The sequence below is a fragment of the Anguilla rostrata genome, chromosome 17, assembly GCF_018555375.3.
Source record: "Anguilla rostrata isolate EN2019 chromosome 17, ASM1855537v3, whole genome shotgun sequence".
NCBI lineage: Eukaryota > Metazoa > Chordata > Actinopteri > Anguilliformes > Anguillidae > Anguilla > Anguilla rostrata.
In genome coordinates this window covers 16,033,701-16,051,722 of record NC_057949.1, presented here as the reverse complement: position 1 = coordinate 16,051,722, position 18,022 = coordinate 16,033,701, and the positions used below count along the sequence as shown (strand labels likewise).

At 45.9% G+C, this 18,022-nt stretch overlaps 1 protein-coding gene across 3 annotated transcripts in view; it reads left to right on the top strand.

Annotated features, from left to right (window-relative positions):
* LOC135243016 (rootletin-like) overlaps nucleotides 1-18,022 on the top strand; it is a 61,284-nt gene that overhangs the window by 16,477 nt on the left and 26,785 nt on the right. For all 3 annotated transcript variants that reach the window (XM_064314430.1, XM_064314429.1, XM_064314428.1), the window contains exons 4-5: nucleotides 14,507-14,658; nucleotides 17,444-17,510. In XM_064314430.1, the coding sequence (XP_064170500.1) occupies nucleotides 14,507-14,658; nucleotides 17,444-17,510 (219 nt within the window). The remainder of the gene's footprint in view (nucleotides 1-14,506; nucleotides 14,659-17,443; nucleotides 17,511-18,022) is intronic.

Here is an 18,022-nt window from a genome sequence, read left to right as displayed (position 1 = left end):
TCTTGTTGTTTTGGCTCTGTACTCCAACACATACAGGGGAACCGTGTGTAAACAGGACAGCAGTTCCTACACGATTCACTCGATATGGACGTGAATACCCGCAGATCAAAGCTGGCGGTCTGTGCTCTAGCTTCATTTAAAATCCAACGTCCTGGAGTACGGGGCCAGAACAACGAGAGCTGTGTCACTGTCCAAACACCGCAACACTCAGCGTGTCTGTTTACTCAGTATATCAGGAAACAGCAGTGAGGTCTCTCTCTCCTTTTAAAAAGATGAATGAAGGAAAAATGTTGTTTCTTTTTCCCTAGAGAGCAGCACTGATAATCACACCTCTGCACTGATGTAAGGGCCCTCCTGTCCTCTACAGAGGGTGAGGAGGTGCTGTTAGCTGCCTGTCTGGGCTTCTACAGAGGCTGAGGAGGTGCTGTTAGCTGCCTGCCTGGGCTTCTACAGAGGCTGAGGACGTGCTGTTAGCTGCCTGTCTGGGCTTCTACAGAGGGTGAGGAGGTGCTGTTAGCCGCCTGTCTGGGGCTGTAAGGAGCTCTGATACGCTGCCCAGCTTTGCTCGAAAGAGCGCGCCGCTATCAGAACCGCTGGAAGAAACTGGGCGTCCCCGATTCAAGCTGGTTTATAGCTGTCCATTGGCTGCGGACGCGAGAATAAATTTAGAGCAAAAAAAAAAATTGAGAAATGTTCCGTTTCATTACCGGGAAGCGACTTTTCCCCATTACGTTGGACGTGTTTTAGACGGGACTGAACTGCACCTGCGTTTTCAGCAAAGCCCCGCAGGTTCATCGGTCTCGTTTAATGGCTGCTGCCGCGCTGACTCGGTCGGCTTAGCGCTTAGGGCGCCGCCTGAGAGGGTTCCGTAAATCTTTTGGCTTTGGTCTGGTCACCGCCCTCCCTACACGTGCTGATAGCGGTGTGGACTCGGGGACCGAACGTAAAGGAATTATAACGCTCTTATTTTGAAAGCTGCGCGGTTCTGTGACCTTCGACCTATAGCTGTGGTCTTCCCACCAATGAAACATGTTTCCTTTGGCTTGAAAATGGCTGCTGTCTGGAGCTATTTAAATAAAGCCTCGCGCTGTGTTAAAAATGGGCTTTTTTTTTTTTTACTGAGGCCTTGTGTCAACATGACTGTCGGCTGCGCTGAAGTCTTAGTATTTCCTGTCACGTTTGACAAGATCTTTGTATTTTTGGTTTAAAAAGGCAAAACTTTAACCCCCCTCTGTCATCACATCTATTATGGCGGAATGGAGACATTTTGAGGTTCTCTTTTGCATGCACCGCATCAGTGTCTGGTGGGATGCTGTTTATGAGGTGAACTTAAAGAAGTGAGTTCCTTCCTTGCTCAGTGAAAATAAAGACTGCAAGCGGTTCTGTTGTACCGTACCACATGCTTCTCTGGGCCTTTCTCTTTTTCTGTGTTTCTGGGGTCTCTCTCTCTCTTTGTCTGACCGGCTGTCTGTCTCTCGCTCTCGCACATAAACAATGTGTTGTGAACCAATCAGCAATGAGACTGACCTCGTCAATGTTTAGTTGATATTTGTATATGGTGCTGTCAGAAAGGTCTAAATATCCAGAAAACCAAATGTCCAGTAGGGCTCCGAATCAGTGGGCACCAAATCAAACCGTATTAAGTCTGGGTTGAAGTGTAGCCATATTCAACAGTTTACATGCATAAAAATGTTTCGCTAACATTTAACTAATATTTAGCTATCGCAAACTATCAAGTAGATGGCTAACTTTAAGACTGGTGAACTTGGCAAAACCATCAATTCATCAGCTGCGGAACTCGGTAATTAAGTGGAGGATGGTTTATTGTGTTATCGGTAAGCTCTGTAACAATGAGAAGGATTTAGTTGTTTTACCTGGACTTTTGGAGCTAACGTTTTTGGTGTAGCTATGCTAGCCTGCAATCCTTGAATTCTGCTTGCCGAGGAGTCATAGCTGGAAATGTTGTGACGCGCCGTTCAAGACTTTGGAGAACCGGGGTGGTGGTGGTGTGTCCCTTTCTCCGTGAGTGGGGCTGACGGTGTTACGCTTTTCAAAATGGTTTCTCAATATTGTGACCATTGAGACAGTTGTATACTGCAGATTTAAGGGGTTTACCTACATATATATATATATATATATATTTCCTGATAATTCTTCAAATAATTCTATTTCATATGATTCTTGGCTGGAGCTGTTTCCTGTGATGCGTGCAACCTAAGACCACTGTGTTCAAGGAAAAAAGCCCCATCAAAATTTAAATACCGATATTTCTGTTTTAATTGTGAACAAACCCTACGAAATGAATCTGTTCATGTGTACAACCTCTGAAGGCATACCATTGCTTTACCGGCTGTTTTGGAGTCACCTTGAAGTGTATTTTCTTGCTTTGGAACTGAAACCATCCGTTGTCTGATATAAGTGGTCATGTTTCACTTTTCTGAGCCTCTAAGGATATCTGCGGATCAAGGGATCAGTTTTATTAAAGCAATATGGGACTCAAACCCACGCCATATGAATATCCGGACAGGTTGAGGCCTAGCAGCACTTCACTCAACATTCCTAATAACGCCGTTGCTACTCGCCCCTATTTGCTGGATATTATACAGGCTCTTGTTCAAAGTTGCTTAAATTTGAAAAATATTGAAACCAATATTGTCATATAACAAGTTATTCAGATAGTTGACTAGTTTCTGCCTTGTGCTGTGGGTTTTGAGAAGTGTAAGGAATTTTGGTTGATTCAGTCTACCTCAGCATGCCTGGGTGTTGACTGTAACTGGGGTGGACTTGCTGAAGATGATGATACGATCAAAGGAGTGCGGTTGATGGCCTACCTAAACCAAATGGGAGGGGTACCCGGTATGCTTCATACTGTAAAGAAGACTGTTTTTGCTTCGATAATAAATAGTTGTTGACCTAAACTTTGGAACTAGGACCAGATTCCTACAGAAGGCAGTGGTTGAGTTGAACTTTTATTGCACCAGAAAATCTCTGGGGCAGGGCTGAGACATACTTGGCCAGCACTGAGGGAGATTCAGCAAAAATACAGACTACTGGACTGTTTATACCAAAGTAATAATGTCAGTGTTTCTATGAGGGAGTATAGGGAGTCATTGGTTTTTAATTTTTACTTTTAAGAAATTGTTTGCTTGTTTCTCCAGTGGTCAGATGTCTTTTCCTGACGGCGCTATTATTTTTATTTTATTATTTATTTTATTAACAGCTCTTACCTGAGTGACTTACAAGGCTTATATTTATAGACACTGTCCATTTATACACCTGGATATTAACTGAAGCATTTTAATGCACTTTGCTCTGGGGACCTACGGCAGTGCCCCACCTGGGAATGAAACCCGCAGCCCTTGAGTTACAAACCCAGCCCCGTAACGGTTACGCACCGCTGCATCCCAGCAGCGCAGTAACTGTCCTGGGCAGTGTGGCACAGCGGGGGGAGATGCGGCTGTTCGCAGCAGGAGGGCTGAGCGGTACCCTGAACGGGGAGGAGCTGTGAGGGAGGTGAGGGGAGGGGAGGGGAGAGCAGGGAAGGGGAGGTGAACGGAGGGTAGGGTAGAGCGGGACAGGTGACACTAGCCAGCTTCAGCTCACGGGTCCTTACGCGCAGCATGGTGCAGATCAGCCTCTGTTCCGGAAACGTCTGCCTGCCTGTCGCCACGGCGACGGAGCCAGGTGCGGCTCGGTCCCTCGGCTGGTGTCAGCGCAGAGGAGGATCTGCTGTGGGCGGGACGAGGACGCGGAGTCCCGCCAATCACAGGCCACTCGCTCGCCACTCGCACCACAATTCCCGCCGCTCCGTTTCCACTCCCGACCTTTGGCTTCTGACCTCCTGACCTGTCACTCAAACTCCTGCACCTTCTGAACAGAGGGTCTACTGCCTTTAAGAGGATTCCTACTCTCCTCGGGCTCCCCTGCGATGCTACTGTACTCTCTCTCTACCTGTGCTGCAGCTGGTCTTTCTCTTTCATTTTACCTGTGAGACAGTGCGTGGATTTGGATACAAAGTTCCATCAATGTGTCAGATTTTCCTGTGTGGCAGTGTGTGGTGGGAGTGGCCTGTGGCATGTCTCAGGGCTGCTGCAGGCTGCAGGCTGGACTCCCAGAGTTCCCTCATGGGGGCGTTACGGGGACTTTGTTCCTGACAAGGAGAGGTCACTGACTGGGAGGCCAGCACTGTCTGTCTTATTTACTGTCTACAAATACACACACACGCACGGACACACACACACACACACTTACCCACCCACACACACGTGTTCCTTGTGTACACACACATGCACATACACAGACATGCATTCACCCACCTTCAAACATTTTCATGCAACGGCACACGCACGCACGCTCGCGCGCACACACACACACACACACACACACACACACAGATCCACACCTAAACTACTTACCACCATTTGTAAAGTGGCATTTAGTAGTTCCGCTCTGCCACTATTCCTAATTGTCCGGTCTTTGGCTGCCTGGTCTGAATGCTCACTACAGAGCCAGTGGCACCAGATCATTCTTGTAGGCGTGGCAGTTCCCTGAGCAGTGAGAGAGTGCTGCAGGAAGAGCATGAGCGCTGTGTCCAGATGGTAAAGGCTGCTGTTTTCCCACTTAGCAAACACACCAGATCTGACTGTCTGATCTTACCTTTCTCTTCATTGCCAGCTTGGCTAAGTAACCATGTTTTTTTTTGTTTTTTGTTTTGCTTTAAATTGCTAGTGTCCGTTTTCTCGCAATGGTTTTGGGTTCTGGGGACGGTCTGGCCGAGGTCCGCTTTGGCCTGGTTCTGCTGGACGCCGGAGCCGCATGCGAGGCGGTGCCAGCGTACCGGGCGCTGGTGGGCGTGGCAGACTCCCCGTCACGTGACACAGACGCTGGCGTGACACAGACGCTGGCGTCACTCTGCTTTTCAACATTTCTCTTCAGCTGGATTCAAACACTTCCACATTTCAGAGCGTTGGAACTCAGACATCCAAGGCGTCCAAACTGGTTCCAGAACCTTTGTTATGGAATGCCTTTTTATTTTGAAGTACTGTAAGCCTGTTGTACACATTAGTCGCAGCTCTGCCCGCTCATGCTCACGAGAGTAGTACCAGTGGCCCTGTCAGCTTGGCTTAAAGGTCCAGGAAACTGGATTCAATTTGTGGTTATATTCCCCAGAAGTGACAATTTATCGCCTTCTTAATATAAAAAGTTTTTGACCCAATTGTAACAATGAAATTGTAATAAACGCTATTAGATTGTCGTGACCTGGTCAGCAGATAAGGACATGGTGGGCATGTATCCTGTGTCATAAATGTCGGATTGAGACATTTATAAAAACAATTAGTTGATCTAAAATGGGGGAATTAGGAAGGAAAGTGAACAAGTCTTTGAGCCAGCAGTCGTCACTCCTGGACATGGAGAGCCACAGGGTCACTCCTGGTCCTGGAGAGCCACAGAGCCACTCCTGGTCCTGGAGAACCACAGAGTCACTCCTGGTCCTGGAGAACCACAGAGTCACTCCTGGTCCTGGAGAACCACAGAGTCACTCCTGGTCCTGGAGAACCACAGGGTCACTCCTGGTCCTGGAGAGCCACAGAGCCACTCCTGGTCCTGGAGAGCCACGGGGTCTGCTTGATTTTGTTGTTACTCAGCACTGGAGCAGCACAGCAATGGATCAGTTGAAGCAGTTATGTACAAGTCTAACTCAGGTCGCCTGGTTTCTTGGCTCCAGTCTCATCTGAAAAAGGGCCGGTTTGGCTGCAGGTTTTTAGTTTTAGCCCAGCACCCAGACACCTGATACTTAAAGTCTTGTGAAGTTTAGTTAGATTAGTTTAATCATTAATTAATCATTTTTTATTTAGTGGGTAGAAATAGAAAGTAAAAGTCCTCTGCAGTGTTTTGTTCCAGTCGCCTGGATTTGTTAATTAGCCAGGAGGTGTAACTGATTAGTGAAATCAGCTGGATGTTCAAGGGTGAATGTAGTACATACTGTAGTAGGACTTTTACTTTTTGAACCCTGTACTCTCCAGCTCTGTTTAATAGGCCTGTGTAAAGAAAGGTTCAAGGTTTTTCTGCAATGCTGCGACCGTTCACACACTGCTAGCAGCGAAATGGGACTTGGTGAAAAGATGAACCCCTGCCCTCTCTCCCTAATCGGACCCGCTCTCCTCTTTGATTGCGTTTTAGGCGGGTCGTTTGTGCTCGCTGAAGCTCAGTTACGGCCAATCCGCTACAAGCTCAGAATAGCCCCTCCCCTAAGGGTAATGTGATGCTAAACCATGGAAATTCCAGGCCTTAAACAAGGAAACGGTACCATCCTAAAAGTCAAGAAGGGGGATTTGTAGTGACTGTGTGCGTTTGTCTTGTGGATCTCACTGTCTCATTTCAGAGCAACGTGTAATCAGGAGAGTCTCTTGAATTGCAGTGTTTCTTTAGCCAAGGAGGCGTCTCATTGAGTTCTCCCTGTAGTGTATGAAACACGGGAATAGGCACACCCTGGCCTAAGCGATGTCCTTTCTCTTTGAAAAACGTGCTTTATAAACCTCATCACCCTTATCCAGAGCAATTTACATAAGTGCTTACTGGAAGGTTTAGGCAGCATAGGGCTGGTGCAAAAGTCACTAGGGTCACAACTGACAATGCGTGTTAATATATAACCTGTTTACAACTGGTACATGCACAACCCCGCGACATAATTTCAAACGCCATAATAAATGGTAGGAGTGTTTACACTGTGCTATATGCACTCAGTGGCCATTTTATTAGGTACACCTACTCATTAACGCAGGTAGCCTTTTTGTCCTCAGTGAATCACGTGGCAGCAACTCTATATATAAAGCATGCAGAAATGGTTATGAGGTTTATTTTTTTTGTTCGACCAAACATTAGAATGGGCAAGAGGCCTAATCTAAGAGACTTTGACTGGGGTGTGATATCTGGTGCCGGATTGAATCGTGCTGGAAAAATCTACGGGAACTGCACGATGCTATCGAGTCAGCATGGACAAATACCCTTAAGGAATGTTTCCAGAACCTTGTTGACTCCATGTTGAGAAGAATTCATCAGGCTGCTCTGGAGGCAAAAGGGGGTCCTACATGTACTAGGTACATTAGATACATGTACCTAATAAAGTGGTCACTGAGTGTATACTGTGTGCATAAATGTAATCTAACGCTATGCCCTTAGCTGAATTTCATCCTCTTCCTCCCTCTTGTTGGATGCTGTAGATATTTCTCTCGGATCCTCCCTCTCTACCTCACGTAGAGGATAGGCATGACCCTTGGACGAATAGCCTGACCTAGCTACTACGCATTCGTATGGTTTTATATTCATCGAGTGTGTGTAGTCTCTTCCATGCCCATAGTTGGTGACAGGGCTTTTCAGACCTGGACCTAGGGACCTGCTGTGCATGCTGGTTTTCATTCCGACCGTCATCAAAACCTCAGAATCGTAACAATCTGTTTATTGTTTTTGATTATACATGCTGGAAAGAATGTTGAGGGATGTTTTGCCCTCTTGGAGGATTTAGTGTTTGTATTTGATTAGCCCAGACATATATTTGTGACGGTTTTCTGAAGGCTATTTTAGATATTTCGTTTTTTTTTTTCTACCTGAGAGCTTTGAAATGGCTGATATAGAGTCACTCAAGGGTTTTTGGTCTAAAGCAAGAAAATACACTTTAAGTAACTCCAAAGCAGCTCTGTTCAGCTCCAGCAAGGCCTCACCATATGGCTGTCCAGTTTTTACTCCTCTGCACTGTCTCTCTATTTGTAAAATGCATTTACACAGTCAAATTCGGTGTGCTTAACCGCAGCGTGGACAGTAGAAATATTCAGGATTACGAGGTCTAGGTTTGCTTTTGTAGTTGCCTACGCAAAGGACAGCCATTTGCATGAGCCTTTCCACTGACCCCGGCTCCCGGCTGTAGCTCTGTGTTTGGCTGACGGTGTGGGGAGAGGGTGTGGTGAGGATAGGCAGGTGGATGGACGGAGAACATTCCTGTACTTGGCTGTTACTGTACGGCAGGAAGTCGCCGCGCTATCGGACGGGTCCACGTCCAACATCGGCGGGAGTTCCGCTTGAGGTCAGGGAATACGGTCTCCCCACTTTTACCGCATTTTAGACACAGACAGACAGACAGACAGACAGACAGTTTCATAATGCGTGCATATTTTTAAGTGGAGAGACAGACAGGCTCCTAATAATTGTGTGATTTTAAATGTAAAGACAGACGGGCTCCTAATGCATGTGTGTTTTTAAATGGAAAGACAGACAAGCTTGTAATAATGTGTGTTTCTAAGTGGAGAGACAGACAGGCTCCTAATGCATGTGTGTTTTTAAGTGGAAAAACAGACAGGCTCATAAATGCAAGTGTCTGTGCAGGTGATATGACGAACAGGTATGTGTGTGGGTATTTGAAACAAATGTCTGTGTCTGTGCATGCCTATATGTTTGTGTATGTCCATATTTTGTGTGTGTGTGTCTTTCTGTCCATAACTGTGTGCACCATCAACACTGGACCAAAGAGATTGAAAAACAGCAGATGCACATCTTTTTAAACCAACAGATCATAGTTGCCACTGTAAATTGTCACTGAGCTTAGACATGTGGAATCAAAGACTTTCTTTGTTTGGGTGTAATGACCAGATTTTGAGACTGCTATAGAGTCTAATGTTAGTGTACAGTAGATCAGTGTTACAATATTACTACACATTTAATGATTTTCAGCTTTAACTATACGAAGGTAAAGCCAAGTTTATGTTGCTTGTGTTCGTTTTGTCTGGTAGTGTAAGGTTACTGCATGGGACAATTTGCTCTAACCTAGCTAGCAATGAAGAATGGTTTGCATATGACACGTCTTACAGATATGAATGTTAATGAGCGCAGGATACACACACGATTGTGTTTTAAAAACTTGAAATAAATACAAAGAAGACTATCCATTGTCACTTCTGGGGGATATAAACACAATTTGAATCCAGTTTCCTGGAACTTTAAACAAATTATTAGAAGTCTATCCAGTCACTTTGCAAATGGAGGATGGGAGGGAGGTGGAGGGGTAGTTAAATTGACCAAATCTTATCTTTTTTTTAAACCACAGGTAGCCTAATACCATTGGCCAGTAGTATAAATCAAATAGGCACTAAATCTGCAAAAAGTATTGCAGGGAAGGTATGATGTGTGGAGCCAAGAAAACATACTGTGGCAAGGTTATTACCAGTGAGAAATTCCATAAAAAAGCTTAAGATTCCCAGGCGCAGTGTTCAGTACAAACACAGAAGGGACTGGCTGATGAACAGTAATGTTAACAGAAGAACAGGAAGACCAAGACTAACGGTCAATAAATATTTTAAGATGATTCTTGCAATATGTATATATATATATATATATATATATATATATACATATTGCAAGAATCATCTTAAAATATTTCTTGACCGTTAGTGAATGGGAAACGGCACATCAGCAAAGAATGAACTGATTTAAGTTTCCTGGGCCTTTATTTGTAATTAATGCCAAAGGAGGCCATTTTGTGCATGTGTGCATGTGTGTATATTTTTCTAAGTATGTTTTTGTGTTTGCTTGTGTGTGCTTGTTAGAGTTTGTGTGTATGTGTGTGTGTGTGTTTGTCTCCTGATGAGAGTGTGGTTTGTACTGATCTCCTTACTTCTGCTCCTCTGTCCTGTCTGTCTGTTGTGATCAGGGAGTCGTTCTTCTGAACACAAATAAGAGGGAACAGGGACTGTTTCTGTCCATGTCTCTTATTATCTTGCTGCTGATAAACTCTGACTCTCGTAGCCAAGTGAAAACAACCTGCTCCCAGTGCCAATGGGAAAACTGGATTATGAATGTACAACTGCCTCACAGATCATTGAGTAAACTGCTCTGTGAGCTTCTGTGTCACAGTAGCTGCCATTGTTTGGCTTGTGCGGTTTCTTCGTTTGAACTCTTCTTTTGAAATTTCTTTTCATTTTAGGCGATGTCGCAGGTGCTCATTCTGGCTAACAAAATGCAGTTGCCTTGACAGAAATACTCTAACATATTGATTTTGAAGGGGAATGCTTTTATGAATGGTGTATATCTTTATTGTTGGCATTTTCATATTTTTTAAACGGCGTCCAGATCGAAGCCTTGTTGTTGAGGTGTCAGTCAATGACAGACTGCTGAGTGTAAATACATTTATATTGACATCTAAAAAGTGGGTGACATTCCTGTGTGATGTTCTGGGGGGCGTGGTATACTGTCGAGAGCCTGGCCAATGGCGAGCCGGTACAGGCCCGCCGCCCGAGTCGCGGTCTCGGGAATATCGTTTGCGTGTTCGTCCCTGGACATGAGAAATCATCCTCTCGCAGGGGAACCAAGCCCAACCCGCCGTCTGCTCTGTACTGCAGCCACAAATAAGATCACCGTCCACAATAAAATCAGAAGATTAACGGTGCAGGTATTGCGTAAGAGGAGAAAAAACAGCAGGAATGTCAGTTTAATCCCGTTCTCTCTGACAAATTCTGTTTCAGTGTGTTGGTTTCTCTTGTGGAAGACTTCCACGGTCACATAAGAAACAGTGGAGCCTTTTGTATTTGAGAAGCTTTACTTCCAGGGATGATTACTGTTTTGTGCCGCTAAAAATGCCTTTTTTCGGAAAGGCCTCTTTAAGCCATTACAGGTAGTGTTGTGTTTCCTTGTGGAGGACTGTTCTAATCGACAGCACAGAAAGGAGTGTAGTTCTTTGCATTCCGAAGAAGCGGCTACTTCAAATACCTGCATCTGGTTGCATTTAAAGGCTAACTGACACCAGAGTTTCCCTCACCTGTCTCTCCCCCCTCCCCCAGCCACCTGCTAGGGAAATGGGACAGAACCTGTGATTAAATATTTAAAGCTTCTGAATTATTGCTGCTTGTGTTTGTGTAGTGTGCATTCCTGACCAGAGGGGGGCGACAGGTGAGCCAGACTGTGTGGAAAACCTGCAGGGAAGTTGGGGAGTAGAATTGAGTGGAATACAATGGGTGCGGAGCACGCTCATATGTCTGTGTGTGTGTGTGCGTGTGTGTGTGTGTGTGTGTGTGTGTGTGTGTGTGCATGCACGTGCAGGATGCACATCATTTCTCTATGGTTTACAGTCTGACCAGGAAGCATGAATTTTATCTTTAGAGCTTTTCTTGCATGGTACACAGGAGAGTTTACACAGTAAAGATACAGATACAGCACATAGGTAAACAGAGTAAGGACGGAACTCCAAATAATGGGCCTGTTTAAAAGAAGAAAGGAATCATTGGGCAAAGCTGAGATTATCCAATCAAATCAGAGCCTTTGACGAGACCGCCTCATTCGCTCTTATGACTGGGGCTGAGAGGCGGGGTACCGTGGAGATCTGAGGAACCCTGGTGGGGTTTCTGCTTTTAAGAGATCCGCAATGTGCTCCACAGCTAAATTACTACAGTCTGAAGCTTCGGCTTGGATTCAATCAACAGTTACCCTCAACTTTGATTTACAATTAAATGCAGGTTTTGGTTTTTTCTTTTCTTCGCAAACGCAGTTTAGCGAGTTTGTGTTTGTTTGCTGTGTGTGTGAAGAAGGAAAAGAGCACACAGTTTTAATTGCGAGTAAAAGTTGAGGGCGAATATTGATTGAGTCCGGGGATGGTTTGCTGCGTTTATTGATGATGCATGATAAATGAAGGGCGGGTTTGGAGGCGTTTTAGACTTGTTGTAACACAGCGAATGTGATACGAGTCCTCTTGTGATGGCTTGTTTTCCTTGTGGGAAAGGATTCTCTATGGTGGTGATGTATATACAGCTGACATTGCTGTGTGTTACTCTCTATGGTGGTGCTTGTGTTATTCTCTGTGGTGGTGCTTGTGTTATTCTCTATGGTGGTGATTGTATTATCCTCTGTCTTGGTGCTTGTGTTATTCTCTATGGTGGTGCTTGTGTTATTCTCTATGGTGGTGCTTGTGTTATTCTCTGTGGTGGTGATTGTATTATCCTCTATCTTGGTGCTTGTGTTATTCTCTGGTGGTGATTGTGTTATTCTTTATGGTGGTGATTGTGTTATTCTCTATGGTGGTGCTTGTGTTATTCTCTATGGTGGTGCTTGTGTTATTCTCTGTGGTGGTGATTATATTATCCTCTATCTTGGTGCTTGTGTTATTCTCTATGGTGGTGATTGTGTTATTCTTTATGGTGGTGATTGTGTTATTCTCTATGGTGGTGATTGTGTTATTCTTTATGGTGGTGATTGTGTTATTTTCTATGGTGGTGATTGTGTTATTCTCTGTGGTGGTGATTGTGTTATTCTCTATGGTGGTGATTGTATTTGTATCTGCTTGAACTAATGCACAGTAACGGCCTGTACCACATGGCTGAACACTAAGTGCTGAGCACCAGCTGGCAGTGTAATGAGGTTCCCACACTATAGACACAATTCAGTTACATTTTTAACCCCTTTATAGCAGCAGGCCCTGGCTTTAATCTGACCCTCTACACACCTCACCACTGAGGACTATTTGCCCCCCCCCCAGTCCCCAACCCCCAAGCCTCTGACAAACTGATCTAAACCAAACCCAGCCCAGATCAGCGAGCAGCACAATGCTGATCTGAACCCAACCCAACCCAGATCAGCGAGCAGCACGGCTGATCTGAACCCATCCTAGCCCAGATCAGCGAGCAGCACGGCTGATCTGAACCAAGCCCAGCCCAATCTACATGCACAATACTGAAGGGTGATTGGTTGAACCTGACCCAAGTGTGATACATGGCACATCGGTAGTGCCAGTGGGATGTATGTTAGATAAGAATATATAAATATATATTACAGAAGTTTGGGAGGTCAGTGTTTAGGAGTGAAAACATGCCACATTACCTTTACTAAGGATTCGCTTTGATTTGTTTAACTCCTTTCTTTGTCAAAAAATGTTGAATGATGGAAGGATATATGGAGAGAGAGCGGGATGGAAAGAGCACAAGAGCGATAGAGAGAGATAATCGAACAGAAGTGCCAAGGCCAGTGTTTGCCTAGAGATGATGGACGGTAATTATATCTCTTGGTCTTTGTCTCATACTCTTGTCTGTTAGTGAAACAGCAGGATAACCTTTTTTTTTTCACTACAAATCTGGAAAGTAAATGATGTTGTTCTCACACAGAGACAGTAAGAGGACCAGTTGGGTCTGTGTGGGCGGACGTATGTCCAGAATGATATTAAGGGGTTTGCTGGTTTTATCCCAGAGACTAACCCGTCAGTGTTGTGGGGAGTCGCTGGCTCAGTTTGCCCCAGACCCTACAGACGGCTGTGCTTCTCTACAAGGGCTTTCACTGTGTGTGTTCACTGAAGAGTGCTGGCGGCCATTTTGTTAAACCCACTGCAGACAGGACCAGCTTCACCCCGTGAGATTGTCCGCCCAGAAATTCCCGCCTGTTTGACATGGATGTGAATACTATGAGCAGCATGCTCATTTCAAAGACAATCGGATGTCAAAATGGAGACCGGTGTAGATCATTTTACTGATCGTGTTTTAAAGCAGCAGTTCGACGCACAAATATTTTGGACCAGGTCACTGGGCAAAACTTTGTCCTTCACAGTAGTACCATAGAGATCCTGGACTCGAGCGTACAGTTTTTGAAATGTTGGCAGGAGAAGATTTGTGTCCAGACCAGCTGCAGCCCACATATATTTTATAGATTAATCTCATCTGCAAATTGTTTAAAAAAGGAATGCATGAAGGGAGAAAAAAAAATCAAAGCTGTCAAACATGACTGTGGTCAGTAAGCATCTCACTGTGGGTACAGTTTGTGGGAGTTATGCGCTTATAATAGCCTAGCGGTTGAGAGTTCTGCTGTGAAAAGTTGTTATAGTGTGTGCGTGCGTGTGTGTGTGTGTGTTCATGCACATCAGAGTGAGGGAGTGTGTCTGACTGAGTGTCTGTGTATTCGTTCAATGAGCGGCAGTGTGTGCATGTGGGTCTATGTGTCTGTGTGCGTGTGAATTCATGCCCGGCAGTGTGTGTGCGTGCGTGTATGTGTATTGATGTGCAGAAGTGTGTGTGTGTGTATTGATACGCAGTAGTGTGTGTGTGTGTGTGTGTGTGTGTGTGTGTGTGGTGGGGCTTTTCTGCTGTGGTTCTGCATCTGGAGCTCACAGCTGTGCACAAAAAGATCATAGCACAGTCATAGCATAGTCATAGTACAGTCATAGCGCACAGTCATAGTGCGTAGAGCATAGTTCTAGCTGTTTTTCAGTCAGCTCAAAGCTGACCTTTTTCCCCATGGCTCATTACTAGTGTGTTTGCTTTTCTGTGTAAAAGTAATGCATGTTTTTCTCTTTTTTTCTCTTTATTTTATATATGCGTTTTGTGTAACGCGTCTTGGATTTCTGTGTGTATGAAATGTGTAATATAAATAAACCTAATCTTGAACGTGATTACGATTGCAGAGCTGCCCCTGATGCCCCTGATGCCCCTGTTGCCCCTGTTGCCCCTGTTGCCCCTGTTGCCCCTGATGCCCCTCTGTCTCCCGGCAGCCCAGCACTCTGCCCCAGGGCACCATCAACATGAGCCGCTGCTCGGCCGTGCTGGACGCCGAGCCTCAGACCGGCCACAGCCACGCCCTGTGCATCCGCACCCCCGACACACAGCACTTCATTCGCGCAGAGAGCAAGGAGGCCATCCACGGGTGAGTGTGTGTGCGTGTGATTGTGTGTGTGTGTGTGTGAGAGAGAGTGTGTATGTGTGCGTGTGTATGTGTGAGTGTGCATGTGTGGCTGTGTGTGTGTGATTGTATGTGTGTGTGTGTGCATGTTTGTATATGTATATACAGATACTGATTTATTGAATCATTTTGGAGGTACTCTTTTTGCCCTAATGTTCAATACCACACTGGCTTAAAAGCTGCAGTGTAATGTGACCGTAGAGCGCAGGCTGAGTTCAGGTGGAAGACGTTCTTTCACCTGTTCCTGTTTTGCATTTCAGTGCTTCAAAAGCTCATCTTGGACCAATTACAGCTTAAATCCAGGAAGTTGAAATGACGTTGCTCTCCCTTGTCCCGTGTGCCTGAGTTTATCTCTAAGCTCCCGCCGTCTCCCCAGGACTTGTCTCCTTGCTCCAGTCCCCCCTCTTTAACACCTCTTTAACCCCCTGCCTTACCCCCGTGCCCATGCGCAATATGCCTAATACTGTACGGACCTGGGCCAAAACTGTCTGCGCACCGCTTTGAGACATCAGTCCATTCTGAAAAGCACTTTGCATGCAACACGAGCTGAACTGGATTCAGTATTGCAGGAAGCATCCAGCTTTCTGTACTGGCTCTGTGTGAATGAGTTCCACACAGTGAGCAGGGTTAGGCTGCCGGATGGTTAAAATACAGGCAGAGAGAAAGGAAATCAGAGAGAAAAATGGGGGAGACTTTCCCAGTCCAATCATGAATCACCCTGTCCCATCACGGCTTGGCCTGTCCAATCATGGTTCACCCTGTCCAATCACAGCTCGCCATGTCCAATCACGGATCACCCTGTCCAATCACGGCTCGCCCAGTCTAATCATGGACCACGCTGTCCCATCACGGCTTGGCCTGTCCAATCACGGATCATGCTGTCCAATCACGGCTCGCCCTGTCCAATCACGGATCACGCTGTCCCATCACGGCTCGCCCTGTCCCAGAAACTCCACACATGTTTCCCTGTTGAAGCGGGTCCATGGTGGCGCTACCCCATGCAGAGAGGTCCCGCCCCCTTCCCTGCCTCGCCGTCCTGGCAGCCCGCCAAACCGACGACATGCCGGCTCCCCCAAGATAATACCTTCAGACCAAACCGCACCGGCACAGAAGGTTTAACCAGAACGGATCAGTCTGTTACATCACACCGGAGGGGGTGGGGCCCTCTGTCAGCACACCCAGAAATATCCACAAAACCTCCAAAAACCTCCTCCCCTCCCCCCCAGGTCACATGCTCCTGGTTCCCGTCTCCCTTTGGGGATTGTAGTTCTCCCTCTGAGATCATGGGGAGCATCCTCAATATCCTCTACTACAGTTAGACATTGAACACTCACAGGATGTCTTTGAACACTCACAGAATGTCTTTCCCAACTCTGCTGAACTGGAGGTCCATCAGTGCGACTCCTAAACTCCTCCGCCTTTTAAATGGAGATCGGGACCGCACCCTAGGGTGGAACTCCTTAACCTGAACGAACTCCCAGAGTTCGTCATCTCCCTGGAGATAAGCGAGCTCTTGACATCCCCTTTTAACGATGTGCTCTCCGACCCTTGTTCCTGTTCCCGTCTTCTTGGATAAATATGTGTCGTGTAGCACTGCTTTTTGAAGACACATGTTCAGCAAATATCGAATGTTTTCCTTTCAGGAGTGTAACGCAAGTGTAGGAGTGGTAGTGATGTGCATTCCCGTCTGGATATGGTCTGGTCTGATAACGTGACCTTGTGACACTGCACCTTGCAGGTGCAGCGGCTTTTAACCGGAAGGTTCCAGGATAAATTCTGCTACCGCAGACTGGGCTACCTCTTTCGAGCCTCCTGTGCTAATCTCAGCATTACCTGCTATGATCCAGGCAAATTATCTAGGCTATGATCACAGCAAAACTGATCCTATATCAGTATTCAGTACTTATTTGTGAATATGGGCCCAGTTCCTTATTTTTCTGTTCAGCTGAAAAGTCCTGTTTTGTCATCATTATCTCTACATTATAGTGTATAGCTGCCTGTTCTGAAATATCTGTTCACTTCTATGGTACATTACTTCATGGCTATGTTGCTCCATTGGCGCAAACTCATTACCCGCCCTGGTTTTCTCTGACAGATATGGGCAAGGGTGTTCCCTGCAACTGATGGTAGGTAATATGTATAACAGTCATAACTGCAGAGGGAAACTGGAAATCTGTACTGCAATAATGCATCTGTGGAGAAACTTGAAGCATTTAAAAATGTATATGTTTATGTTTCTACAATATTTTACACATGGAAAGAATTCAAATACAACTTATTTTATACAGTCGTTTTTTTAAGTTATTCAACTTGAAATGATGAAAGATTTTATTCAAGATACTCCACTTGCAGCTGGTAATTGCCTCCAGCTTCTGCTTTGGCCAGTGTGTTTTACACTAGAAGAGTTTGAGTCAGTGACTCATCCCTCTTCCTGTACAGTGTAATAAACCTCTCCTATAGAGGCAGCTTTGATCTTATCTGGTAAGACTTTAACTCAATCTCCCTTCAGAAGAGGGCAAAGCCCTGTCACATCAACAGCCCTGCATGTCTACTGTCATTAGTGGGACAGAAGGCATGTCTGTGTGTGTGTGTCTGTGTGTGTGTGTGTGCGTGTGAGCACATATGCACATGTGTGTTTGTGTGTGTATGTGTGTGTAGGCGCACGCCTGTGTCCGCCTTGCGTGTGTAAATGTGTCCGTCCAGGTGAAATATGTGGGTTTAGTGAGAGTGTGACTCCCCCTACCTGCAGGTGGCAGGAGAGTCTGGAGGGGTTCATCAGGACCAACAAGCACAACCAGAAGAAGAAGAAACGCAAGGTACATCAGCACATAACTATCTCGCACTGCACACACCTGAGACACACACCTCAATCACACCCAACAGGCACACCTCAGATACACATTGCAATCACACACCGCAGACTCACACCTCAAACACACACACCTCAAACACACACCTCAATCACACCCAACAGGCACACCCCTCATTCACTCACGTTCAGTCGCTTTAACAGAGAGGGACAAAAAAAAAAGAAAAAGAAATAAGCGGGTGAATGTAATTCGCTCGACTGAGAGGATCATTTTGAGCGTGCCTTGCTCGTTGTGTGATGGACAGCTGGCGGTCCAGCCGGTCTCATCGTCCTGGGGGGGGATTACTGCGGCATGTCTGAGGGGCCACCGTGCCGCTGCCAGATATGCAGGAGATACTACAAGCATGGCTTCTCCTGAATATTTTTCCCATTGAGTTCAACAGGAAAATGAATCAGGAGAAACCATGCTTGTAGTGTCTACTGCATATCTGGCAGCAGCGTGGTGGTTTGAGGCTCATT